This window comes from Myotis nattereri (genome assembly GCF_964212035.1).
Source record: "Myotis nattereri genome assembly, chromosome: 8".
NCBI lineage: Eukaryota > Metazoa > Chordata > Mammalia > Chiroptera > Vespertilionidae > Myotis > Myotis nattereri.
The window spans coordinates 70,483,272-70,509,839 of NC_138083.1; the positions used below are offsets into that span (position 1 = coordinate 70,483,272).

Below are 26,568 nucleotides of genomic sequence, written 5' to 3' on the forward strand. Positions count from 1 at the left end.
TGGGGGTTAGCTTGTGTGCACTGAAATGGTAAAAGTGTGTGTGTGTGGGGGGGGGGGGGGAGATTTGGGGAGAAACCAGTAGGGCATCTGTTCAGGGGCCTCCAAGCGGAGATGCTAAGGATGAAGAGGAATTAGCTAAATGAAGAGAAGATGGGAAAGGGATGCATGCTCCAGGCAGAGAAAGCAGGTGAAAAGGGCCAGAGGTGAGAGTGTGGATGGTATATTTGAGGGACTGACAGCTATTCATCTGGCTGGAGGCAGAGGTGAGAGATGAGGCTGAGTGGTGATGCCAGGCCTGTTAAGCCACCTTTAGGAGTTATCACATGTTGAGGGTACTGGGAAGTTTTAATCAAGGAAATAACATCCAGTTTGGGTGCCAGAAATCTTAAACGGCCTGAAGTACTTATACTGACAGTCCCATGTATTAATTCACACTGGGAGCTAAATGTTCCTTCTCAGTGATGGGATTGTTCATGCCCTTTTTCCATGGCAACTAGGGATGGACTTGCCACCAAGAGGTTGCCATTGAATGTGAACTCGGGAGCCTCAAGGAAATATTTCACTTAGGTCCACTACTGGTAGATTATAATATACGCCACTATCCTATATAATAAAAGGCCAGGGACCATAAGCATAATGACCGAAACGACTGCTCAACCAGTCACCATGAGGTGCATTGACCACCTCTCAGTCCCTCCCTCCCCTGCCACCCCGAAGGCTCCCATCACAGCATGGCAAACAGGGAACCACAGCGAACACGAAGGGGGGGAGGGAGAAGGCGGGGGTGGTGGTGGGGCAGGACTGGGGACTGGTGAGCGGCAGCAGGGGGTGGCGAGCGGCGAGGCGGTGGCGGCGAGCATCGTGGGGAAGTGGCAGCGAGCGGCATGGGGCAGTGGACATGGCCCTGACCACAGGCTAGGCCTAGGGACTCTATGTGCACACGATTTTGTGTGCTGGGCCTCTAGTCTATAATAATAAAAGAGTAATATGCTAATTAGACCAGACAGCCGAATGACCTTCTGGACAAAGCTGTGGCAGTAGGGGCCAAGGCAGAGGCGATTAGGGGCGATCAGGCAGGCAGGCAGAGTGGTTAGGAGCCAGCGGTCCCGGATTGCAAGAGGGATGTCTGACTGCCGGTTTAGACCTGATCCCACAGGGATTCCTGTGGGATCGGGCCTAAACTAGCAGTTGGATATCCCCCGAGGGGCCCTGGATTGCGAGAGGGTGCAGGCTGGGCTGAGGGACCCCCCTCACACCCCATGCACAAATTTCGTGCATCAAGCCTCTAGTAATATAGTAATAGCCATGAGGGTTTTCCTGTGAAGCACTTTACAATCATTATTTGAGGTGATATTTTTATTATCCTGATAACACAGATTAGGAAACTGATGTTCAGATGGATGAAGTTATCATTGGCCCGAAGTCAAGAGCTAACAAACACCCAAGTCTATAGACAACAGAATTCTAAGTGTCCAGACAGATAAATGAGAGTATATTCATTCCATTAAACAATTTATATCCACTGAGAAAAATTACAATTAAAAGATTACAATTAAAAACAGGTTATCCTATATAATAAAACTCTAAAATGCAAATCGACCAAACAGTGGAACCACTGGTCACTATGACATGTACTGACCACCAGGGGGCAGACGTTCAATGCAGGAGCTGCCCCCTGGTGGTCAGTGTGCTCCCACAGGGGGAGTGCTGCTTAGTCAGAGGCCGGGCTCATGGCTGGTGAGTGCAGCAATGCTAAGGACTCCTTGGGGGATGTCCGCCTGCTGTCTTAGGCCCACTACTCCCCGACCCCCCCAGGAGCAGGCCTAAGCTGGCAGGTGGACATCCCCCAAGGAGTCCTGGACGGCAAGAGAGGGCATAGGCCGGGCTGAGGGACCCCCCACCCCCCAGTGCATGAATGTTATGTACCGGGCTTCTAGTAATAATTTACTCTAAAAGTCCTCTTTAGCTTAGGTTACTATAATAGTTAAAATATAAAAGGCTATCAAAAAAGTATGTGCAATTAAATTTTTAAATATTATAGAAGGATAGTCAATAAAGTAGTTATGTAGTTAGACTGGGGTGGGTATAGACAGGAGTAAAAGGGAAATTCTGAGTGATTTTTTAAAATTGGATTTTCTGGTTTTTCTAGTATTGTGAACTGAATTATAGCCCCACAAAATCCATATGTTTTAGTCCTAAACCTAAATGTGACAGTATTTGGATATAGAGCCTTTAAGGAGGTGATTATGGTTAAATTGGGTCATAAGGTTGGGGCCTTAATCCAACAGGACTGGTGTCTTTATCAGAGGAAGAGACACCAGAGATCTCTCTTCTCAATCAAGCACCAAGGAAAAGCCATGTGATGACATAGTGAGAAGGCAGTCATCTGCAAACCAGAAGAGGTCTCACCAGAAACCAACCCTGGTGCGACCTTGATCTTGAATTCCAGGTTCTAGAACTGTGAGGACAATACATCTGTTACTTAAGCCACCCAATTTGTGGTATTTTGATATGGCAGACCAAGCAGACTAACACACCCAGATAGAAGTGCATTATTTCTATCTTAAAAAAATATTCAAAATTGTTAAAAAAGGGATACTGCTTGATTTCTGTCTTATATTATTAGGGACAAGCTGGCCCTGGTCTTTGAACTACAGGAAAAAGGGAAGGAATTAACATGGTCTGAGTGTCCTTTAGCCAGATCCTTTACAGAAATCCCACAAGAAGAGTATAAATTCCACACCTGACAGATGGGAAACTGAGGCTCAAAAACACTAAACGCTTGACCCCAAATCACCAGCCAGGAGGCAGCGGAGCTGGGAATGGGGTCCAGATCTACCTGATCCTGATTCACCCGAGCTCTTTCTCCTCACGCCACTGCCCCCATATGCAGATGCTGAAATGGTCAGACACAGATGGGGTGCGTGTGGGTGACATCCTTCAGCCTGGACGGACACTCAGGAGACTTTGCTTCCAAGTTCTGAGCAGAGAGATGGCTCTCCTGGGAGTTAGAAGGTGCCTGAAGGAATTCTTTGTGAAAAATCCTACTGGCTAATGCATCTAATTTCTACATCTATTACATCAGGGCCTGCCGACTGAGGAAGCTACAGAGACCAGAGAAATGCTATAAACATGAGGCAGACCAGGTATGAACCCACAGGATGTGGTGGAGACTGTGAAGACCAGAGCATGAGTTCCACTCTACAGGGACAGCTGCTCCTGGCTATAGCCAATAGCTATTCTGGATTTTCAAAAACCTGGGAATCCAAATATTTGTTTTGAAATTGCTCATTTTAAAATTTGTTGATAAATTTTTAAGAATCAGGCGTAACAAAATATATTTGTGGGTTGCATCTAAGCCTTTACATTGTCCGTTTGTAGTTTCTGCTTTAGATGATTGCTGTCACAATCCTGGAGGCAGTATGCTAGTTAACACAGCCCTGTAACTCATAAACTGCGCAATCACAGCAGCTTTACGCAGAAGCTGATTTTTCAATCACATAAAGTCCAATTAGCAGCATGGGGGGGAGGAGCAGGGAGTTCTGTCACTCTGCCCATGTGGCATCCAAGATCACCAAGGCACTGATATCCAATGGTCACTGAAATCCAAAGGGCAGATAATGAAGAAAGAGAGCAGAGGACCATGGAAGCACTCCTCCTCCTGCCCACCTTCCCTCAGTCAGAATTCAGTCCTGTGGCTGCCCCCCTAAAGCCTAATCGGAGCTGGGAAACATAGTGCCTGGCCTGTGCAGCCCCTTTCCAACAACTCTATCCTATGGACTGGGGACACAGATATCTGGGGGATGGTTACCCATCTCTTCCTCATGTAGTTACTATCATCTCCATTTTGCAGATGAAGAAACAAATCTCAGCTAAGTGAGCTATGAGAAGTTATGCAGTCAGGAGCGCTGTCTGAGACCAATCCAGGGACATTTTCTCTATCTCAGTGTTTCCCAAACTTGCCATCTCATAAGAATCAGCTACATCACTTGTTGCACATACAGATTCCTGAACCTTGCCCCAGACCTTGAATCCGAGTCAAGGAAGACTATGGTAACCTGTATTTCCAACAAGAATCCCAGATGATTCTTATAGCAGGCTCTACACCAGGGGCTACAGCTTAGACCAGCCGTGGGCAAACTACAGCCCACGGGCCGGATCCGGCCCGTTTGAAATGAATAAAAGTAATAAAAAAAAAAAAAGACCGTATCCTTTTATGTAATGATGTTTACTTTGAATTTATATTAGTTCACACAAACACTCCATCCATGCTTTTGTTCCGGCCCTCCGGTCCAGTTTAAGAACCCATTGTGGCCCTCGAGTCAAAAAGTTTGCCCACCCCTGGCTTAGACTCCTCTGGGGAGCTTTGTGAATGCTAATCTCTTGGTCCCAACCCTAGAAATGCTGACACTGACATTTTGTAAAACTTCCAGGTGACAGGTGACTGTGATGTGCAGCCCAGACTCAGAACCACTGCCTCTGCTCCCACACCACACTGGATGGTTGTCAGAGCCACCTGAAAGAGCTTTTCAAACTAAAGCAACTAGAGAGAAAGAGCGAGACAGAGAGGAAGAGGGGGAGAGAGGAGTATCAAGGGGAGAGAAATATATACAGAGAGATACATGAGTGGGTATTAGCAGTAAAAAAAAAAAAAACCTCTTCAAAAGATTCTAATGTGCAGTCTGGGTGGAGACCTACTGAAGAAATGGATCAGAAGATTCTTAATCAGTATGTTTGGATAAATCTAACTTTCCGTATTTTTAAAGCATCCCAAGGAATTGTGATACCAATCCCTAAGGCTCTGCTACTCCAAGTGTGGTCTAAAGTATCAGCACACTGCCCTGGCCAGTTTTGCTCAATGGTTAGTGTTTGCCCTTGGACTGAAGGTCAATGGTTCAATTCCTGGTCAAGGGCACAAATCTCAGTTGCAGTTTCGTGCCCCAGGGGTGCATGCAGAAGGCAACCAATCGGTGTGTCTGTCATATCAATGTTTTTCTCCCTCCTCCTCCTCCCTCCCTCCCTTCCACTCTGAAAATCAATGGAAAGAATATCCTCGGGTGAGGAAGGGAGGGAGGGAGGGAGGAAAGAAAGAAGAAAGAAGAAAGAGGGAGGGAGGGAGGGAGGGAGGGAGGGAGGGAGGGAGGGAGGGAGGAAGGAAAGAAAGAAGAAAGAGGGAGGGAGGGAGGGAGGGAGGGAGGGAGGAAAGAAAGAAAGAAGAAGAAAGAGGGAGGGAGGGAGGGAGGGAGGGAGGGAGGGAGGGAGGGAGGGAGGAAGGAAAGAAAGAAGAAGAAAGAGGGAGGGAGGGAGGGAGGGAGGGAGGGAGGGAGGGAGAGAGAGAGAGAGAGAGAGAGAGAGAGAGAGAGAGAGAGAGAGAGAGAGAGAAAGAGCACATCACTAGGAACTAGTAAGAAATGCAGAATCTCAGTCCTGCTGAATCAGAATCCACAGTCCAACAAGACCCCTGAAGATCAGCACACAGCTTAATATGAGGTGTTGATCTAAGGCACACAGGCTCTTTCTGGGAGGACAGCAGACCAGGTCTTCCAGTCAGGGCTGGCTTATCTGTTCTCCCTCCCCACCCACCTCCTGAAGCTGTAGAACCCTTTCAAGTGTTACCAGCATAGTCTGTCCTCAAAGGTTTGGGCTTCACTGTCCCCATGCTGTGGCCATCTGTTCACGGATATTTTGTTGGAAGGTCTGAGCACGTGCACTGTGTGATGAATCAACAGGGAGCTTGCAGGCCCTTCCTGCCAGGGAAGGACAGCACAGACGACTGGGTGCTTCACCTGAAGATGTAAAGATCTGTAGGTTGAACAGGCAGACTTGCTTTATGAATTTCTGGGGCCAATCAGAGGAAGTTAGGGGGAGGGAGGTTACAGTTTACTGTGCCAATCAGTCATGAAGGCAGTTTGGTTAGACACAAACTATTGTTCATGCACAATTTCTGTGTTGGTCTCTACTAGTTTAAAAGCTCAGTGAGGTCAGTGGCTGAACTACCTTTGGAGTTCATATTATACGGTCTAGCATACTATAGCACCTGCCCAGTAAATATGTTTACTTAAACAGCCGAAATGCCCATTAAGCCCTTGTCTCTCACTGGTAATTTTTGTGCACTGTAGGATAATTAGGCATCTTTTTGTGCTCTTTAAAGTATTTCTGTCAGGTGTTCAAGTTCTTCTTGTTTTTCTTCTTGTTTTCTCAAGTTCTAATTCCTGCACATTTCTTGTAATGGCAAAACAACTAAAGTATCTCAAATGGCCAAGGAAAAGGGGTTTGTTAAATAATCCAGGAGCTCTCTCCCACCAAAGTCCACCAGTCCACCAATTAAGAACCTCTTATCTGAACAGATTCCACTAAGACATCAACAGTATGGTTTCTGAGTGGGTGGAGTTATGGGTATTCTCTATGAATTACTTTTGTTTGGCTGTATCATCTGACTTTTTCCTCCTGTTCTGAGCATCTATTACTTTTGAGTAGGAAAAACTAACCAATAGGAAGTGGATTGTTTCTAAACGCTATTTTAAATCTCTAAACCATTGTAGCCAGCTTTATATAATTGGGAATATTTTTGAGAAACACGCAAGTTGAAAAACAGAGGGAATGTTTCCAATTACCAGTTAGCAAGGAAGTTGAGGCCCAAAGTAGTAAAGTGATTTATCTGTCTCAGGGTACACAGCCAGGCAGGAGCAGAACTCAGGCCCTGACTTGCAGACTGGTGTTCCTTCCTTCTATCACTCCCTTCCCTTTCCACTGGGAACCCCTTACTGCTTTCTCTTTCACTAAGTCAGCAGTGCAGGGGTTATCTCAGCCATTAATGGCCTCACAGATTGTACACTCCATTCCATTGTCATGATTTGTGTGCATTCTAGAGAGTGGAGATCCACTAGACCAGGCAGGCAGCCTCCACATATGCCTTTGCCTACTGGAAAACCATAGCACAGATCCAATGCACACAACTGCTGGCAGAAGTCCTGTTCCTGGGACCAGGGCAGGAGCTGTATGCCCACTTGCGAATCTATTATTGGGTGATCTGCAAAGGCTGCAGGTAAGCCCAGGCCATTTTGGCCAAATGGGACATTTTCTTGGGAGTATCCAGTTATTACTGACAGGTCCTCCACGGACACTTCCTCCAGGCTGGCTCTGGCTTGCTCTGAGCTAAATGAAAGGAGGGAGGCCACTTCTCCAGGAGTCCTTGCCATGTTGAGCAGGGCTCAGGACTGGGCTCCACCTTTTTTCCATTTGACAGGACACATTGGAGGGTGTTCGAACATATTCATGCTGCACCTGAGCCTATGCCAGCAGCTCGGGGCTTCACAGAAGCCCCCAGGGCTTGGCTCAGCTGTGCCAGCCTGGGAAATTCACAGGGTAAATAGACCACAGGTTTCACAGAGAGAAATGAGAATGAGGATTTCTTTCTGGTGTTAGGGAGATGAGTCCATGGTGGGTGTTGTAGGCCAGTGCAAGAACATTTTCTTTGGAGCAGTGGCCTGTGGTCAGGAGTATCTCTGGGCTGTGATGATGATTCTTAGAGGTGGCTCCTGGGTCTTGGTGTCCACTGGGAGAACGTGCTTTGTAAGGGCAATAGAGCAATTCTGAAGGCCAGAGGATGGAGACCTAAACCTGAAGTACTGATGACTTCTTAAGGTCTATATTGAGGATTATTTTCTATACCTATCAGGGAAAAACCAGCAGGCATGTACATAATTAAATCTTAAGAATAGACTGCATAGTGATAATCAAAGACATAGATTTTTTAAAAATCTTTAATGGTTTTTCAAAAACAAAAATAATACATGTTCATTATAACAAATGTAAATAATACATAAAGTAAGAAGTAAAAGTAAGCCTATTCTCCAGAAGAGGTACAAAGTAAAATAAGGTATCATTTTTCAAATGACCAGATTGGCAAGTTTAAAAAGAATGGCAATATCCAGCACTGACAAGGTGTGGGCCAGGGTTTGCCAACTCCAGCATTACTAACACAATTTTTTGTTGTGAGGGGACTTTCTTACTTTAAGATGTTTAGTGACAAGTAAATATATCCCCAGACACTATCAAATGTCTACCCCAAACACCACTGGTGTGAGTGGAATCTGACATTTGATATATCTATTAAATATTAAAATTTGTGTCACCAGCAACTTTACTTCAAAATACACTTATAGAAGTAGAAACTTGTTTAACAAGCATTTTCATGCGTCACTGATAACGTTTAAAAAAATTAGTAATGATCCTAATGACATCTGTTCCTAGACTATATACATGCTCAGATATAGAAAAAAAATTAAATAGCTCTGATGTATAGAGCTCTTCAAGATAAAACGGTTAAGGGTGGAGGGGAAGGGGAGGAAAGGTGCTGAACAATTTCATTTTTGTGAAATCTAAAGAATAAAGTTGTATGAGCAAGTGCATGTGTATTGAAAAATATATATGTAGATACTTATACACATATATTTTTTTAAATACTCACCTGAGGATGTTTTATTGATTTTTTTATTTTGAGAGAGAGAAACATCAATCATTTGCCTCCTGCATGTGCCCTGACTGGGGATCAAACCTTCAACCTAGGTATGTAACCTAACTGGGAATCGAACCCACAACCTTTTTAGTGTATGGGATGACCCTCCAACCAACTGAGCCATCCAGCCAGGGCGGGGTGTGTGTGTGTAATATTTTTTTAAAGCCTGGCAGGAGGTGTACTAATCCCCAAACACTGGTGATCTATCTGTGCAGCAGGATGGAGGGCTACAGGCAGGTAGCATATGGAATTTTCCATTTCTACCTTAAATATTTCAGCATCACTTGTATCATTTTACAACAAGGACATTGTAAAATAATATAGATAAAAATACGAAGTAGAAAAGACAAAAAAGAGAAAAGGAAAGAAGCCCTCATTCGAGTCCTGCCTTCCCTCTCTTGGGATAAGTAAACTTGGCTTCAGGGGTTCCTCATGCTGCACACTTTAAAGTTCTCAAGGCAGCTTCATATGCACCACCTCATCAGATCCTCAAAGCAATTCTCCTAAGTTGGCAGAGAGGGGTAGTTATTTCCATCTTGCAAATGAGCAAACTGAGACTCAGAGAGTGCAGTGACTTGTCCAAGGGCCAACCAGCAGAGTGGGTGGCCCAGGAGAAAGCAAGTGGGAGCCCAGCCACACAGTAACAGGAGCACCCCAAAGTAACAGGAGCAGGTCCAGACACACAGGCTCTTATAACCAGGGGCCTAACATGCTTGCCCTGCTAAATCACTCCTACCTGTGGTTCCAACTCCTTTAACTTCTCTTCGGTTCTTATTCCTTCAACCAAAGCTGGTATTCATCTCTCAAAATAATTCTCATCCTTCTGGCTCTCCTTTGCTGAAGGCACCATGCTTTGGGAAGAGCAGGGATTTGAGATCTGACTCTGTCACTCCTCAGTTCAGGAAGTGGCTTCACCTCTCTGGGCTTCAGCTGTAAAATGGAGATAAACATAATAAACTCTGAGTTGTTTTAAGGGTCAAAGAAATCATGTGTGTGAATGCATTTTATAAATTATAAAAGACTTATAAACATTAGTTAATTTTTCCCGGCCAGAGTGGCTCAGTGGTTTTTAACCTGGAGTTTAGGTCAAGAACTAAAGGGGTAAAAAGAACAGCTCACCCTAATCTAATAAACATATCTGTGGCATACACACAAATATTTGTTTAAAGCTTTTCACTTTTAATTGACATTTAACATACACACAGAAAAAGGTGCATATTCGATGTGTACAGCTTGTGAACTGAACACACTATGAGCAACATCAGATCAAGAAAGAGAATGTTACCAGCACCCCTGAAGCCCTGCTCAATACTCCCTTCCAGTCCTTACCATTTACCCATTTTCTTCTGTAGCTTTACTGCTAGATTTATATTTTGGCCTTAACACCTTCCTGATGTCATCATACAGATTAAAGTTCAAATGAATGAACATTTGAGAGAAGGCAAGACCCTGGGTCTTTAAGTTTTGAAAACTCACTGTCAAGGGCCTTATCACAATGAAGGAAAGAGAATCTGTAATCCTGGGCTCCCTCTGCAAGTGATCAGTAACTATCAAGAAAAGCCTCCCATCCTCCTGGAGCGCTGAGACTAGGACTGAAGTTGCTGCAGACTTAATCCAAACCAGTGCAGAGGGATGTGGCCAAGTCATCTGTCAAGCATTCCAAAGTCCTCCTTCATTCCCCACTCTGACCCAACATTTCAGAAAGGCAAGTATCAAATAGCAGACAGCTTTGGGGCTATGTAGAGAATGCCAGTTAAGTGCAGTTAATCTCTCCCCCAACTTTCACCAATTTGTCCCCCCTCCCCACCAAAAAAAAAGAGAATGTTCTAGTAAAAGGCCCTGCTGCTAAAATCACTGTCAAAGGAGTCGAGATCCCAGTATGGTTCTAAAAAGCCAATAGGCAACTGTAAGTATTTGCTGAGATGACTGACTTACTGATGGATTCACTCCCTCATTCAATACATATGGTGGCAGACCGACCCTGTGCCAGGTACCAGGGACACAAGATGCAGCTCCTGAGATGATGAAGGAAGTGTGAAGTACTATGGATGCACACAGTGTGGGGGCATTTAACCTACACCGAGAGAATAGGAGCTGAGGAAGGGAAAGTTGAGAAAAATGTAACAGATAATTCTTGCCCTCCAGGGGCTTAGAATCCAAATGGAGACACAAGAAATGTATGGGCACCTGGGCACATGTATGGCTCAATGGTTTGAGCATCTATCCATGCACCAAGAGGTCACCAGTTCGATTCCAGGTCAGGGCACATGCCCGGGGTTGTGGGTTCATTCCTGGTATGAGCCATGCAGGACTGCCTCAGTTCCAATTCTAGCTCCACCACTTAATTGCTGTGTAATCTCAGGCAAGTTACTTTACTTCGGTTTCCTCATTTGGAAGAGAATTGTACTAGTAATCTCATAGGATTGTTGTGATTAGAATGACATCTCTGACACAAAGTATGAGCTATAAAAGTACTATCTTTTACTATTATTTTCCATTTTAAAGCTGTTCTGCCCAGCCAGTGTTGCTCAATGGTTGAGCATCAACCTATGAACCAGGAGATCATGGTTTGATTCTGGGTTAGGGCACATGCCTGGGTTTCTGGTTAGATCCCCAGTAGGGGGCAAGCAGGAAGCAGCTGATTAATGATTCTTCCTCATCATTGTTTTCTCTCTCATCATTGAGGTTTCTATCTTTCTCTCTCCCTCTCCCTCTCCCTTCATCTCTGAAATCAATGAAAAATTATGTATATAAATTTAATATAAAAATTGTATATAAAATTATATATAAAAATTATATATGTTGTTTTTCATCTGCTCCTTGTCAGCTAGGTTCAGTAGTTACATGAGAAATAGGCAACAATACCCATTCAGTTGCTCAAACTAGAAAGCAAATTGTCAGCCCACTTTCTCCCACTGCTCCTTCTGCACACAATCTCTCACCAAAGCCTGATCTATACAAGTTTCAATCGGTTCACTTGTTCTCCATTCCCACCGCCACCTGCTCTTGAGAGCACTGCCATCTCAGGCCTGGATCACTGTGCCATCCAGGTGGAAACCAGAGTAATCTTTCTAAAATAACACGGTCCTTCCTCTTCTCATCCACAGCTCCCATGGTTCCTAGAATAAATCCCTTGGCGTGGCCTTTAAGACCCTTCCTAACCTGATTCCTACTTTCATTTGCACTTCAAATTCCTTGTGTCCAAAACTGAACTCTCTGCCCAAACCGGCTGGCTTCCTGGATTTCCCGCTTTAGTGAATGGTGCCACCTACTGACCTCCCAAGGGATCCTGCCTTCCAAATACACCGAGTAATAAACCACATTCTCAAAAAACATCTAACTTCATGGAGATATGCTTATATGAAGCACTTTAAAACATTTGGGGCTTTAGTATTTGATGCCATAATGGGTAGAAGTTAAGGTAAACTGAAGAATTCACCAAAATTACATTTAGCATTTACTAACCTCCAGGAATTCATTAATCTAGACCAGCGGTTCTCAACCTGTGGGTCGCGACCCCTTTGGGGGTCGAACAACCCTTTCACAGGGGTCGCCTAAGACCATTGGAAAACACATAAATAGTTACATAGTTTTTGTGATTAATCACTATGCTTTAATTATGTTCAATTTGTAACAATGAAATTGGGGGTCACCACAATGAGGAACTGTATTAAAGGGTCGCGGCATTAGGAAGGTTGAGAACCACTGATCTAGACACAGTCTTTGCCCTCAAGGATATGTTTTAGCTGAAGAAATATTTTGAAATGATAGTTTAAAACACATATTTCATCTTGATGCAGGTCACTTGGCAACTCCTGGGGGGAAAAAAATGTCCATTTTCCTTTTCTACTCCTTTCTAAGAGATGTTGAGAGGCAGGCGTTCAAGAGATGAAATCCCAGTCACTTACTAGCACTGTGCGACACAGGCCAAGGGGAGCAAGAACAAGTTCTCTAACCTCTGGGCGTCCCAGTCATCCTCCGCTGTAACAGGTGTAAAACCGCAGGTGGAGAACGTGTACACAGCTGCTGCACCGCAGAGGGCCGCCATGATTATTACCGCCGTCAGGTTTTATGGTGGAACTTTACCATGAACAGGTAGCTATTCTTTCGTGCCCTATCCGTGGGGCCTCTGGTGTGAACAGGAGACTTCTAAACGTTTCACCGAGGCCGCATGACATGCTTTGTGTGTGACCGCCTTATACAATATCCTGTTGATTCCACTCCCTGACGTGGGTCGGGCGCTCCAAGGTCTGTCCAGTTAGGTGACGGCATCTAAGTACTGGGGAATGGAGGTGGGAGGGTCCAGTTGGGGTTCAGGCAACAGCTCCCACCCTAGGCTGAGCCGAAACCACCTTGACCCAAGTCTGTTGAGGAAAGCCATTCTTTCCCACGAAGCTCAGAGAAGCGGAGACGTGGAGCTGGTGGGTGAGGGAGGGGAGGAGGCACAGCCAGAACAGCAGGCTCAGTCCCAGTGATGGCGGGGCCGCCAGCTGTTGCCCAGCTCACCCCTTCCCCGCCTGCCATCGGGGCAACCATCAGAATCATCAAAGTGGAAAAAATCCCTAAAATATCACCTATCTGGGTGGACTGCCTAAAACGTTGCTAAACATTTAGTGCATTTCTCTGCGAAGGGTCTATTATTTCTCACCAGGTTCGGAAAGGAGTCCATGCCTGAGAAAAACGACACTGGCTGTTAAGATTCTTCACTTAAGAATCTTGGAGAAACTGAGGCGGAGAGAGGTGAAAGCGGTCGCTCCAGTCAAACAACAGGGGCGCTAAAGCGAAGGCTTTTCAGTGGCAATTCCGGCCTCCATGCCTGGCCTTGCCCCCCGGTCTGGCACCGCCTCGCTTCTCCGCAAGCCCTGAAAGACCCCCAGGAGGTGTGGTGCCCCCGAGTCCTGGAGACGTTGCAGGCGGTCCAGATTCTAACACCCAGGGGACGGGCTAGGGCCTAGCCCGCTGGGCGCTCCGAGGGGCTCTGGAGCCGTGAAGACGCCCACCCTGGCCTCACCCCAAGGAATCCCGTTGCCTTGGTGGCTCAGCTAGAGCTCCAAGCACAGTGAGCCCCGCGAAGTGGAGGCTGCTTCGCGACTGTGGAGAGCAGCGCCTACTCACGCGCCCGAGGAGGAGGAGGAAGACGCGCCCCGCGAGCCGGTCCAGAGCGAACCCACTGCGCACGGAGGAGGGAGCAAAGAGAATAACAGGAAATGACGCAAGCGCACGTGCTTCCGAGAGGGCCGGTGCGAGGCGTCTGAGAGGCTCGGCCGCCGCTCCGCACCTGCGCAGTCGCCGCCTGCCGCGCTGCCGAGTCACGGAGGCGGGAGGAGCATAAATAGAGGGCGGGGCGCGTGCCCGAGTGACGCAGGCGCAGTGCGACTCGGAGGCGCGGGCCGCCCCCTCCGCGGGTTTGGATCCGGGTCAGTCGGGCTCCGTGATCCGGGACGGACTAGCTGAACCGACGGGACTGGGTAACCAGAGTGCGAGAAGGTGAGAGTCCTGACAGGGAGGGGTCGCGGCACCGCCCCTCGGCCCCCTGGCCCAACCCGGCCGCGGGCGATTTCCTCGGGCCCGTCCGCCTCCTGTCGCGTCGCGCCCGGGCGGGCACTGACGGCGGGGCCGGGCCGGGCCGGGCCGGGCTTGGGCGTCTTCGCCACCTCCTCGGGTGCTGCGGCCTGGCCCTGCCCAGCTCCGCTCTATCGCCCCTTCCCGCCTTCCTGTTCTCTCGTTGCCCCTGCCCGGTCTTGCTCCTCCGCCTTCTCCCGCTGGGCGGTAGCTTCCCCTTTTCACCCTCCTCGGCCGCCCTTTGCCCCTTCCCGCCCTTTCCCGCTCGTTTCTGAGCCCCAGTCTCGTTGGCTGCCTCTTTGCCTCCTCCTGCATCCCTGGCGCCTTCGCCCAACTGAAATCTCTCATTCTGGACGGGGGAGTGTCCCGGAGGGGCCGCCTCCCAGCAGGAGACCCCAGGCAGCCAGACCTGGGGGCTTCTGGACAACTCCCCGCTCACCGAGCCCCACTGGGCTCTGACCTTTTCTCCCGATCGTTCCCAGCTGCGACCCCTCCAGATTCTGGGTGAAAAGAACAACATTGTGCTCTGGCTCTAGCAAGAAGAGCGTGTGTCGGGGTTGAAGTGGGTGTGGAGAGAGAGGGGTGACTGTGTTTCATCTCGGGGGGCGGGGGGGGGGCGATGGTTTCAACCTCGTCTTGTTGGCGACTTAGAGACTCGCTGGACGGGGCTTTCTTTCCCCGACTCCGTGCTTGCTTCCGGGGGGGGGGCCGGGCAAGTTCCTAAATCTTGAACATTGTGATGACGCGCTGACGCGCGGATCGTTTATTCTCCCCCAGGTCTCTCCTAGGCTCGAGGTTGAAAGAGGTTTTGGTGAAAACGGCAAGATAGAAATAAGATTGTGACACATGCTATTGGTTGAAAGTCAGAGAAAACCAGAAATTTTGATGGAGGAACTTAGGAGGATTTTGCTTGTCATTTTTGAAAGGTTGCGGGAAACCGGAGGCATAAATTGCCCTGTGTGATTTGACTTAGAGCAATACAAAGTAACTTCGAATAGGCCTTTAACAGTGTGATCTTTTGGGAGACTGTTCAAGAAATCAGCGCTGTGAAAACGGCAAGGAAGTCTCCCGCAAGTTTAATGTGAATTGTGTTCCCCGGAGTTTGTCCCAGAGCTCTTGATGTGAGTGAATAGGAAGGTCGGAATACCGAGGAGCATAATAAGCCTTTTGTGAATTACACACAGGCTCTGATTTAGCGCTTAAGATCGTGCTGGGTTAATACAACCGAGAGAAAAGGTGAGTACTCAAAGATGCTGAAGTCTGAAAATAATTGAGATGGAACTTCGTTCCTAAACGTTTCCTCTGCAGCCAGTTTTTATTTTGGTCTGTTTTGGCTTTTAACTTTGAGTGTGTCAACAAGAATGTTAACTAAGTTTGTGTTAACGTCTAGATTTTAGAGGTCACCTGCAGTGCTCTTAAATCAGCGCTGTATAATTAAAAGTTACCTATTCGGGTATAGAGCTTCTTAACACCGTCTTCGGGCAGGAACACAGGCAGGGGCTTCCCGGCCCTGGTCTGTGTCAAGTCCCCCCGTGTACCCCTAGTCCAGCCCAGTGCTTGCGCCCATGGTAAGAGTTCTGTATTTGTGGGGGGAGGGAACTTCCGCCTGCAGAGTTCAGCCGTGTGCATCTAGAAGTGATGTACTGATTTCCAGCGAGGCGGGAGAGGGTTAGTGTGGGGTCTGCAGGGCTGACTCAGATGACTTAACTCTATAAAGGCCACTCCTCCGAGTGAGCATTTGACTGACTGGTTATAAAGTAATTGAGGAAAACTGTAAGTCAAGCTTTACTGTAGTTCTGCCCGCAGGATGAATTTGTTTACAACATACGATAGCACTCTTTCAGATGCGGTGGGCTTTAAAATTATTAGAATGTGGTCTTTGCTCACCCCCCTTCCTAGGTATGTAGGACATTAGTGTGGGAGGAGGGGGGGCGGGGAGGATCCTCTACATCTAGAAGATTAGAAACCAGTTAAGTATAGAATTGATAATGTTCATACACTGGTTAAATAAACCAGCAAAATATATGTGGGAATGTATTTAAATTTTTTGTCTTGAGAAGTTGAGGTGGAAGCTAGCTGAGTTCTTTTGAGACTGTTTTCAGTGTTCAATGTTTCATTCCCTGGAGAGAGCTGACTAAAATATCTTCCTCTACCTAAATAAAGGAAACGAGTTGTCTTGATTCCTTGCTTCATTGGTACTACATGGTCACATTATGTCTAACATATTACAACACACTCTGACCTTTGGAATATTGGAGGTCTCACAATGCATCAAGCCCACCCTGAGAAATGAGCAGAGAGGGACTCAGAGGATCCAGGGCTCTACAGGGAGGCACTGCTCTCTGGGAGCCCCCAGGGGGGTGGGGGGAGGGTAAGGGGTAGCAAGCAGGTTAGGAATAAAGAAAGAAGAGGTAGAGTGACTCCTTCGCTTCAAAAATTCCCCATTTTCTGTTTTTTGTTTGTTTTAATGTTTTTCAGATTCTCTGTGACATTACAGATACTAGTTGAAAAAATAACTAGTATCTTTTACCAAGTGAAAAAATAATTGGGAAACTAGATTCAAAGAATTTATTAACATACTTCAGTGGTGTTTCTTGTTGCTTTGGTTGGTTCCCCTTTCCCTTTTCTTTGTTTAAATGTAATAATCGGGGTGGAAAGAAAAAACTTGATTATTTGTTTTGTATTTTTTGGCTTTAAAAAATTGAACATCACTTAAATGTTCATCTATAGAACAGTAATTTCTCTTTTTTCTTCCTACCTCTTTTTTGAGGGGTTAAGTTCTTTATATTTTTTTGAATTGTAAGTATAATTCATTTTTTATCTTTTATAATAAAATATTCGAAGCTGTTTAAAAAAATGAAGGTATCAACCTTATAGGTTAACTGTGGAATAATCAGTAAATATGTTTGTAATTCTGCTTTGATATTCATATCCAGTTTGATATCTGGATATGAATAATGATATTCAGGTCAGGATTGCTTTAGAGAAATGCTGCCATGTATCATGAAGTTATACTTAACTAGAATTTTTAGGGTAAGACTAGATAAATAGTAGCATTTTAAAGAATCAGAATGCTATTCGTTTGGCTTTTCCCTTTTATTTCTGATGCAAAGGTTATTTTGTCTATAGGTTTCTAGACCTCTACAAATGGAGAGATTTTCCTCCCTTTAAAAAAGTATATTTAAACAGATTTTAGGTGATATTGTTTCCAAAACTGTGTAATAGGATATTGGCATCAAGTATTTGGGCATTTTAAATTCTATCTTAATAAATTCAAGAAATCATCTAACACTGAAACTTCTTTTTAGAAATAGAAATTTGTTCCCCTCTCCTCTAACAAACAGTAATAGTATCAGGAATAAAGATTTTAACAAAATATATACTTCTGAACCCACCTGTTGTCACTGTGCTCATTTTATTTTGATTTTCTTTTTTAGTGTAAGCGGGAACATCATAGTAGTGTAAAAAGTTTCACAATGAAATCCGAAGCCAAGGATGGAGAGGAGGAGAGTCTACAAACTGCTTTCAAGAAATTAAGAGTGGATGCATCAGGGTAATTATATATATATAATATGTTATTTGGGAATTATTCACTAGACTTAAATAGCCTTTTTTCTGAAGAGCTTTTTCTCTACTAAAATTTCTCATTATTTGTAGAAGATATAAATGTTAATAATGTGACATTCTACCAAATTTGCACAGCATTGTATTTCTTGTAAAAGAAACTCTTCCGTTAAATTTTGAAAAGTTGTAGTTCATTTGTACTCTAAGGTTCCGTGGTTTGATTTTCCTTAACTTTGAGGAGTGCTTTCCCCCTCTTTTTTAATCAAACATTATCAAGCGATGTCCCATTAAGGATTTTCTCGTATATCTCTAAGGAATCACAGTATTTTTCACTAAAAGTGAATTACCTCAATAGAAATCTCTGCAGACATTGTCGATTTCATGGGCTCTATTGCTGAGATTATCACTATGGAAACCTATTCATTAGGGTTCTGTCACAGAGATCAATAATCTTGGACCCTTTGGCCAAAATAATTAGAGCACCTACAGACCAGCTGCTGTCTGAATGTTAAAATTTCACCCTTTGCAAAATGTTTTGTGCAGTATTCTTCTCATCCCCATTCTTTGCCCCAGGCCAGAAGAAACATCAGATTTTTAATGGATTTAAGAATATTTATTTTCATGAATGGAAACCAAACACTGGAAACTCAAGAGTACAAAACTCCACAACAAGTAATAATAATAATCACTAAAAATTATATCACTATGTCCTGGACACTAGCCTGAGTACTTTACATACATTATTTAGTCCTCACTACCAACTTAGAAGATAGTTATTACTGTTATTCCAGTTTACAGACAAGCCACAGATGATTTAAGCTACTTCTTAAAGGTCACATCGGTAAGAGACCTAGACAGTTTGTCTCCAGAACCTGTGCTCTTAACCATTCCTTTATATGGTACCTTGAAGACAACTTGGAAGAAATGCATGCAATACCTGGCAGATAGTAAAAATTAAATAGATGTTGTTATAGCTGTCTGCTTATTGCTAACACTCTTTTGGCCTACCAAATGAGATTTATACTAATAGACTGATTTATGCTAAATATACTAATTGTGTAATAGCTGTTACAGGTGCTCACATTTGCTTCCATACTTCAAATAAGTATCTCTCTCTTCCCAGTGGTTTTTTCAGTATTGTGGTCATTTTGCCATGAAAGTTGATTGGCACTTTATAAGCCATTTTGGGAAATGGAAACAAAGCAGACAAACAGTTCCAGATTGTGGTCATAGTGTATGCTTTCATGATTTTGGGTACAGTAAAAAAAAAGTTTAAAGCAGGAAAATACTAGGAATGCTGCATATTATATGTATACATACAAAATTTCTTAGTATATGCATTTATATAAATAACTCTTGATATACAGATTCTTTTCCTGGTATTTTAAGAAGTTGGGTCCTAGCTGATTTGGCTCAGTTGATAGAGCGCTGGCCTGCAGACTGAAGGATCCCGGGTTCGAGTGTGGTCAAGGGCACATGCCCAGATTGTGGGCTCCATCCCCAGTAGGGGATGTGCAGAAGGCAGCGGATCAATGATTCTCTCTCATCATTGATGTTTCTATCTATCTCTCCCTCTCCCTTCCTCTCTGAAATCAATAAAAATACATTAAAAAAAAAGTTGGAGCATAAAATTAAGCTGTTTCACTACTCTTAAAAATTACTTGGAATGTTACAAAAACCTTTCAAAATATCTGTATAATATATGACCAAATATTATATATTTGTAGCATGTGATCTGCTTTGAGTACAATTATAGAAAGAGAAGTAGCAGTGAAGAGCATTTGAGAAAACTGAACAAATAAGAGTAGAAGGGGTGAGTCATTACCATGAGTAAGCAGAATAAGACTTGTATAATGTATCATACATCTCTACTTGTTTCGTATTGTTGCTGACTTACAAATGGGACATCTGAGGTACTGACTCATAAACTAACCAAGCTTGCCTGGAATTTAGCGCAATCCTGTTAAGCAGGTTTTGATTTCTAGTGGTATTTGTCTTATCAAGACAAATCTCTATATATTTATTATAAAACAACATAATCCTTTTTATCTGACTATAAAATAATACATGCATATTATAGACAAGTTCACAAAAATAAAAAAGGAAGTAAACACATAGTCACTGTTAATATATAGACTATATATAACACCATATACTTTTTGTACACAGTTGAGATCATAATGTATGTATAGGTGCTTATCCCTGCTGTTTCCTCTTAATATTATGAGCATTCTCTCATGTTATTAAAAGGTCTTTATACACTTAATTTTTAATACATTTCTAATATTCCATCGCATAAATCTGCCATAATTCATATAATGCAGTATTTTCTGTTATTGGATATTTAAGTTATTTTTAGTACTTTATATTTTTAATTATATTTCAGTGGACATCTTTTTATTTTACTTTAGTAGGTTTTATATTTCTAAAGGGTTTTTATTAGTACCACAACATGTGAGGTAGGAGCCGTGTGTGTGTGTATGTGTGTTTTGAAAGGTCTGAAAGGATTCATACCAAAATGTTAATGTTGCTAATCTCCAGGTTGTGAGATTATAGATAATTATTTTTTCTCTCTTTTAAATTTTTTCATCTTCTTTACTGGAAACCCATATTGTGTAATTTCAAACTGCCAAGATTTAACTCAGTAAATATTTCAAGTTTATTAGTTTTAAAAATTAGAATATTTTTCTAACAGTTGTATAATATTTGAAAATGTATTCATTTTCAAGTTAGATTGAGTCTCCTAAAGCTTTTGCTCCTAAACTTAGTTTCCAGCTCTGGTTGCACACATAAAATAAGTGGTCAGTGTCATTAGCATTCTCCCTGGACATAAGGCCTGATCTGCCCCAGATAAACAGCCTAAAGTCTATTTTTATCCTGCTGCTGGCTATACTTAAGAATCATTCTTTGGCTTGTGATTTTGCAACAGTGGGCTTTTAAGGGATCCTCTAAATTTGGTTCCAAAGGAAAATTTGCACTAAAAGCTGAATAATTTTTGAGAAACTCAAACTAGAAAGAAAAGTTTTGCTTGGGTTGGTGAGAACAATAAGTGCTGTAGCTGTAAATTTTGTTTCTTTTCTTTAGGTCCATAGCATCTCTGTCTGTTGGAGAAGGCCCAAGTGTCAGAGCATCAGTCAGAACAGCAGCAGATGATACCAAACCTAAAACCACATGTGCATCTAAAGACAGTTGGCACGGGTAAGAGCTGCCTCTTGCAGATGATTTTTAACTCAATACCTTAAAATATTACTGGATTTTCTTTCCCATGTATCCAGAAATGGGTATGTATGATACGGAACCCAAGACTCAATGTTTAGAGAAGACCCATTCTTCCCAATTATGGATGTGCTGAGATTTGCTCTATGTTCTGGTACACAGTCAATTTCTATAAATGTTCTATGTTGTTTGAGAATGAGTTTTTCTCTAATCATTCTTGAGTTCCTTGTATGTCCATTAAATTAAGCTTTTAATTATTATTTAAAATAGACAGTGTTATTTGAATTTTTTAAATTTTTTTGTCAGCTTGACCTATCAATTATTGAGAAGTATGTTGAAATCTCTATGGGTATCCACTTGTCTGGTTTCCCCTTACGCTCTATATTTTTGCTTTATGTATTCTGAGGCTGTTTTGTAGGATCATACAGCCTACATTCGTGACAGTTTAGAATGTTTTCTTTGTGGTGAATTGAGACATCATATAGTGACATTCTTAATCCCTCATATTGGCTTTTGTCTTAAAGTCTATTTTGTCTGGAATTAATAGAGCTAATACAGTTGTCTTTTAGTTAGTATTGCCTAGTGTATCTTTTTCTAGTATTTTCAATCATTCTGTGTTTTAAAATTTTAGGTGTGTCTCACAAATATATATGACTTGTTTTATTTAATCTGATAATTTTTTAACTGCTTAAACTCATTTACATTGATTTTACTTTATGCTATTTATTGTCTTTATTTTTTATTTCCTTTTCTCATCTTTAAAAAAATTGTTTGAAATGGGTTTGTTTTTCCCCCTACCATTGTCCCTTCTATTGGTTTGGAGATTGTATACTTTGTTTCTATTATTTTAGTAGTTAGCCTTGAAATTTTACCATACATGCTTATTAACAAAGACAATAGTTAGTATTTGAACCCTTTTTCTTAAAACCCATTTACTCTGATCTGACTTCCATGATCTAGTTGCCCCGTATTTTAGTTCTATCACTTTTTAGACTTACAAATTAGGTTTTATTTAACGTCATTATTATTTAAATAGACAGTGTTTATTTTGATTTATCTCATTTACACTTTATTTGCTCTTACCATTCTTGCATCTCACACCTTCCATAGGATCACTTTTTTTCTTCCTAAAGTACTTTCTTCAGAGGTTCCTTTAGTGAAGGTCTTATTGGCAAATAGGGCCTCTGTGTTATAGAACTCCATATAGAATAAATTTAATGCCTCTGGAGTTGTATAACATCATGTTCTATTGGTAAATATATTTTGTTTTGATTTATCTGAAAATGGCTTTACTTAATTCTTGTTCTTTGAAGATATACCTGAGTTGATATATACCTAAAATCATATTCTAGATTGATAGTTATTTTCTCTTAGTTCTTGTCTTCTGGCTTCCATGTTGACATTGAAAAGCCTTCTTTTCATCTAATTGTTCTTTTGGAAATAATCTGTCTAGTCTCAGGCAGCTCTTCGGCAGTTCCTGTTGGGTTTGGTATTCTATAGTTTGCTCTAGTGTATCTGTCATTTGCTTTCTATATCTATAGATTCCCTTTCATCAATTTAAAAAATTTACCAGCTGTTATCTCTTTAAAAATCATTCTCTTTCCTTTTCTATAATCTTTCTTTCAGAGATTCCAGATTTCTTAGTCTTACATCTCTTAACTGTTACTTTTTTCCAGCTCTCCACATCTCTGTGCTGCCTTCTTGGTCAGGGGTCAGCAAACTTTTTTTTTGTAAAGGGCCAAATAGCAAATATTTTAGGTTTTGCCAAGCGAGAAGTGAGATCTGAGGATATTATGTAGATACTTACATAAGTGAGAAAACTCCTGCCCTACCTGCCTGATGTGGACTATCTTGACTGGTGGACACACTTTGTGTTCTGCTGCTGAGAGTCTCAGGATGAAATGACTAGACTTGTGGGATGGCTGGGTTGGGGGCAATCCCAGGGTCAGTTTTATTTCCTGCCCTAGTGGTACTCAGATTCTAGTATGTCTTTCTCTCTTCCATAGGGAGCCTGGCACAGGCCAGACGCTCAAACTGAGATTCTGCTTCTCAGTGCCCAGTGATTGCCGACAGCAGAGCCCTAACATGTAAATAGTAGCCAGCATGGACCCTAAGCAGAGGTGTGGCATGTCTGATGTCTTTTGGCCGGGAAGGCAGGCATGGGGAGTGACGGGGAGAATGGCCAAAGAGGGAGGGACACCTCACCCTGGTCTCTGTGGCTCACAGTGCTGGCCCACAGGCTGTAATTTGCTGACCCCTGTTATAAATAATTTAGATATATCTTCTAATTTAGTATTTCTTTCCCTAACTGTATATATTCTGCTTAGCCCATCCATTTAGTTTAATTTCAAATGTAAAGTTTATTTCTTAAAGTTCTATTTGGTTCTGTTTTCAAACTTGCTTGGCAATTTTGTCTCCTTTTTGCTTTGCTTGGTTCTTTTGTTTATTAAATTTTTTTTTAAGTTATGTAGTTTATCTAATATGTCCCAATATCTGAAAACTTCAGGTGTCTAAATCTGTCAGCTGTTAATCAGTGATAGAAATGAACCCTAAACCTGCTGCTCTGTTTAGAGATCATGCCATAATGGCCATTTGTAGCATTAGCCTCACAGTGATACTGAAGCTGCTGAATTCAAGGCATAGAAACATTTAGTTTTTACACCCTACAGTTGTCTATGCAGGGTGCTTCTCTAAACCTGTTGGGTCACAGGTTCCTGAGCCAAGGGTTGGGACAGGGTGGGTGTTCTGCACTAAATGTTTGGCTCAAGAAATGCAGGTAAAAACTACCCTTTACCTCTCCTGTTTTTATAAATGGCTAATATGGAGATGTTGACGTTTTTGAGACACAGAGACATAGGCAGCTTAAAAGGGAGGTGGGCACATCCCTTTGGGGAAAACTTATGACCTCTTAGACTCATAAGTCTGAGAGGGGGCAGATTTCCAACTGTCTTAAAGCATTTGTTTAGGAGAGCTCTGTATCCCAACATCTTGTACATTTTTTCCCTCTTAGCTCAACACGGAAGTCTTCACGAGGAGCAATGAGAACCCAACGTCGTCGACGATCTAAATCTCCTGTCCTTCATCCCCCAAAGTTTATACATTGCAGTACAATAGCATCTTCTTCCAGCAGCCAGCTCAAGCACAAAGGCCAGACTGACTCCCCTGATGCCAGCAGTGGGCTGGGAATTTCAACCCCTAAAGACTTCAGTGCAGGAGAATGCTCTACTTCTCTCGATACTAATCACACAGGGGCAGTTGTTGAGCCTTTGAGAACTTCGGTTCCAAGGCTGCCGTCAGAGAGTAAGAAGGAAGACTCCTCTGATGCTACTCAAGTCTCCCAAGCAAGTCTCAAGGCCAATGAACTCTCTGACTTTCAATCTGTTTCCAAGCTAAACCAGGGCCAGCCATGTGCATGCCTAGGCAAGGAGTGCCAGTGTAAGAGGTGGCATGATATGGAGGTGTATTCCTTTTCAGGCTTGCAGAATGTCCCTCCCTTGGCCCCAGAACGAAGATCCACGCTTGAGGACTATTCTCAGTCGCTTCACACCAGAACTCTGTCTGGCTCCCCGCGTTCCTGTTCTGAGCAAGCTCGAGTCTATGTGGATGATGTGACCATTGAGGACCTGTCAGGCTACATGGAATATTACTTGTATATTCCCAAGAAAATGTCCCACATGGCAGAAATGATGTACACCTGATAGCAAGAACCAGCTAATATGCTTTAAACCAATGAAGGGCTGTCAGAGAGAGGTAGTTAATGGCAGACCTGGCAGCCACTTTGTGTGAGAAGACACCTCCTGCTCACTGTGCTTGCAATAAAAACTTTACCTGGCATCTCAGTTCATATTCATTCTTTAAACTTACTCTCGGAGTTCTTACATACCTACAAACTGATCAAAGAAAAAGTCCTTTCACTTAGTGATGTTCCTGGGGGATGAAGAAGCTATAATTACGTGACTGGTAGCAGTGGGTACATGGTAAAAGCATTTTTCAAATCTGTGAAAGATTTTGTGGCCAAGGAAATGAAATGTGGTTTTGTAACTGGACTGAACATTTGTTATGCAGTAATTGCCAGCTCAGAATATTAGAACTTCTATGACTGATTTAAGCCATCTCTGATTTAATGCAAAATTTATTGTCTTTACAAGTTTCTTATGTTATTAAGCCAGAGATCCAGAGTTTAGATTTAATATGAATAAACTAGCTGGCCTACCCTGTGTTGTTTGAGAGAATCATTAGCCATCACTAAGCAAACCCTGCTGGTGGTGGTCATCCTGAGGCGTGTTACATGACGTCTCTCATGGAAGAAGCAGCTTGGAATGGGCTGCTTCAGTTGGAGTGGGGGGATGTAATATTTGAAACTTGTATGTGTCTTCTCTGTCTCTCACATTTTAATATATATGGCATGTTTCAGTCCCTTGTAATGTAGATCTCATACTTCAGTTTCAAACGCTCTGGATGGATATTATCTTTGCTCTGCCTTCCTACCCCAGGAACCCCTAAGAGAATTTTATACATGCCATATCCTGTGTTTCTGGTCAGTCATCCCAAAATGCCCTCTAAAGTTTGGTTAAAAAAAAAAAAATCCTCAATTTCAGCTGGAGGATGAATCCCTATCTTTTTCATGTAGTCCCAAAGTGATTTTTACATATGCCACCTAACTTTTGATTCAGACCATCCTAAGCATGCCCATTGAATGTAGTGAAAATTTGTCTAGCCATTTTAACACCATGTTAACAAAAAGTTTGTTTTACGTAGATTACAAAGTAAGGTTTACTCTTTACTAAAACATCCCACTGTCTGCGGGGTTGATTCATGACTGGAGTTTGGGCTTACAAATAGGTGGACTTGTACTTGGGAGAAGTGGGGAGGGTATTTACTGGAAAAGCCCTGAACTTTAGTGAAAGACTCCTGCTAGTTACTAGTTTAGTGTGGATTGAATAGTATCTGAAGGCTGTGTGCATCAAGCAAGGCAGCAGAAGGCCTTCCATCACAGCCCTAGGGACTGTAACAGGTACTGGTCTCATAATGCTAACAGAAGGTGCTTGTTCATACAGCAAGCATTCCGCTAGGCCACTCATGCTGCCTGCTCTCAGCGGCCGCCCCCTGGGACTCGGGGGCTCCGGTGGGGCTGAGAGGACTGGTTACTGCCATCTTGTGGCTATGGGTGCCACCATCTTTGTGACAGAGTGATGGTTAATTTGCATATTACCCTTTTATTAGGATACTAGAGGCCCAGTGCACAAAATTCATACATGGGTAGAGTCCCTAGTGGCTGCCAGCTGCTGGCCAGGGCCTTCCCCCAGCTACCAGCTGCTGGCTGGGCCTGCCTGCGTTCTGCACCACCCCTTGGTGGTCAGCACACATCATAGCGAGTGATCGAACTCCTGGTTGGTTCAACTCCTGAGGAGACACTTTGCATATTAGGTTTTTATATATATAGACTCTAAATTGGAAAACAATTTTTCCAAAAAAAAGTATTTAATGAGGAGAGTTGCATTGTTTTACATTTTTGCAAATCCCTGTAATGTTTGGCTTAATTGAAGACAGCTAGATTCTCATGTCTGCTTCTGCATTTAGTCTCTTGTGACATTGCCTGCCATGTGACCTGGAAAACCACCTGTGAGACAAAGAGTTTGAAAAAATAATGTTAATTTTATATATGTCACCTAACTTTTAATGACAATAGCTTTGGCCTTGCAGATCCT

The 26,568-nt window shown here is 43.1% G+C and overlaps 2 protein-coding genes across 2 annotated transcripts in view; one reads left to right on the forward strand and one right to left on the reverse strand.

The window, feature by feature from the left end:
* Nucleotides 1-13,696, reverse strand: part of GDAP1L1 (ganglioside induced differentiation associated protein 1 like 1) — a 38,384-nt gene extending 24,688 nt beyond the window's left edge. The window contains exons 1-3 of the mRNA XM_081096669.1: nucleotides 13,634-13,696; nucleotides 9,255-9,448; nucleotides 5,617-5,802 (exon numbers count right to left, since the gene is read on the reverse strand). Coding sequence (XP_080952795.1) covers nucleotides 5,617-5,622 — 6 coding nt within the window. The 5' untranslated portion in view covers nucleotides 5,623-5,802; nucleotides 9,255-9,448; nucleotides 13,634-13,696. The remainder of the gene's footprint in view (nucleotides 1-5,616; nucleotides 5,803-9,254; nucleotides 9,449-13,633) is intronic.
* A 180-nt stretch (nucleotides 13,697-13,876) lies between these two features.
* On the forward strand, nucleotides 13,877-25,073 carry OSER1 (oxidative stress responsive serine rich 1). The gene is made up of 4 exons (XM_081096671.1): nucleotides 13,877-14,005; nucleotides 17,518-17,633; nucleotides 20,729-20,842; nucleotides 23,871-25,073. Exons 2-4 carry the CDS (start codon nucleotides 17,557-17,559, stop codon nucleotides 24,556-24,558), a joined length of 879 nt encoding a protein of 292 aa, XP_080952797.1. The 5' UTR covers nucleotides 13,877-14,005; nucleotides 17,518-17,556; the 3' UTR covers nucleotides 24,559-25,073.
* The last annotated feature ends 1,495 nt before the right edge of the window (nucleotides 25,074-26,568 follow it).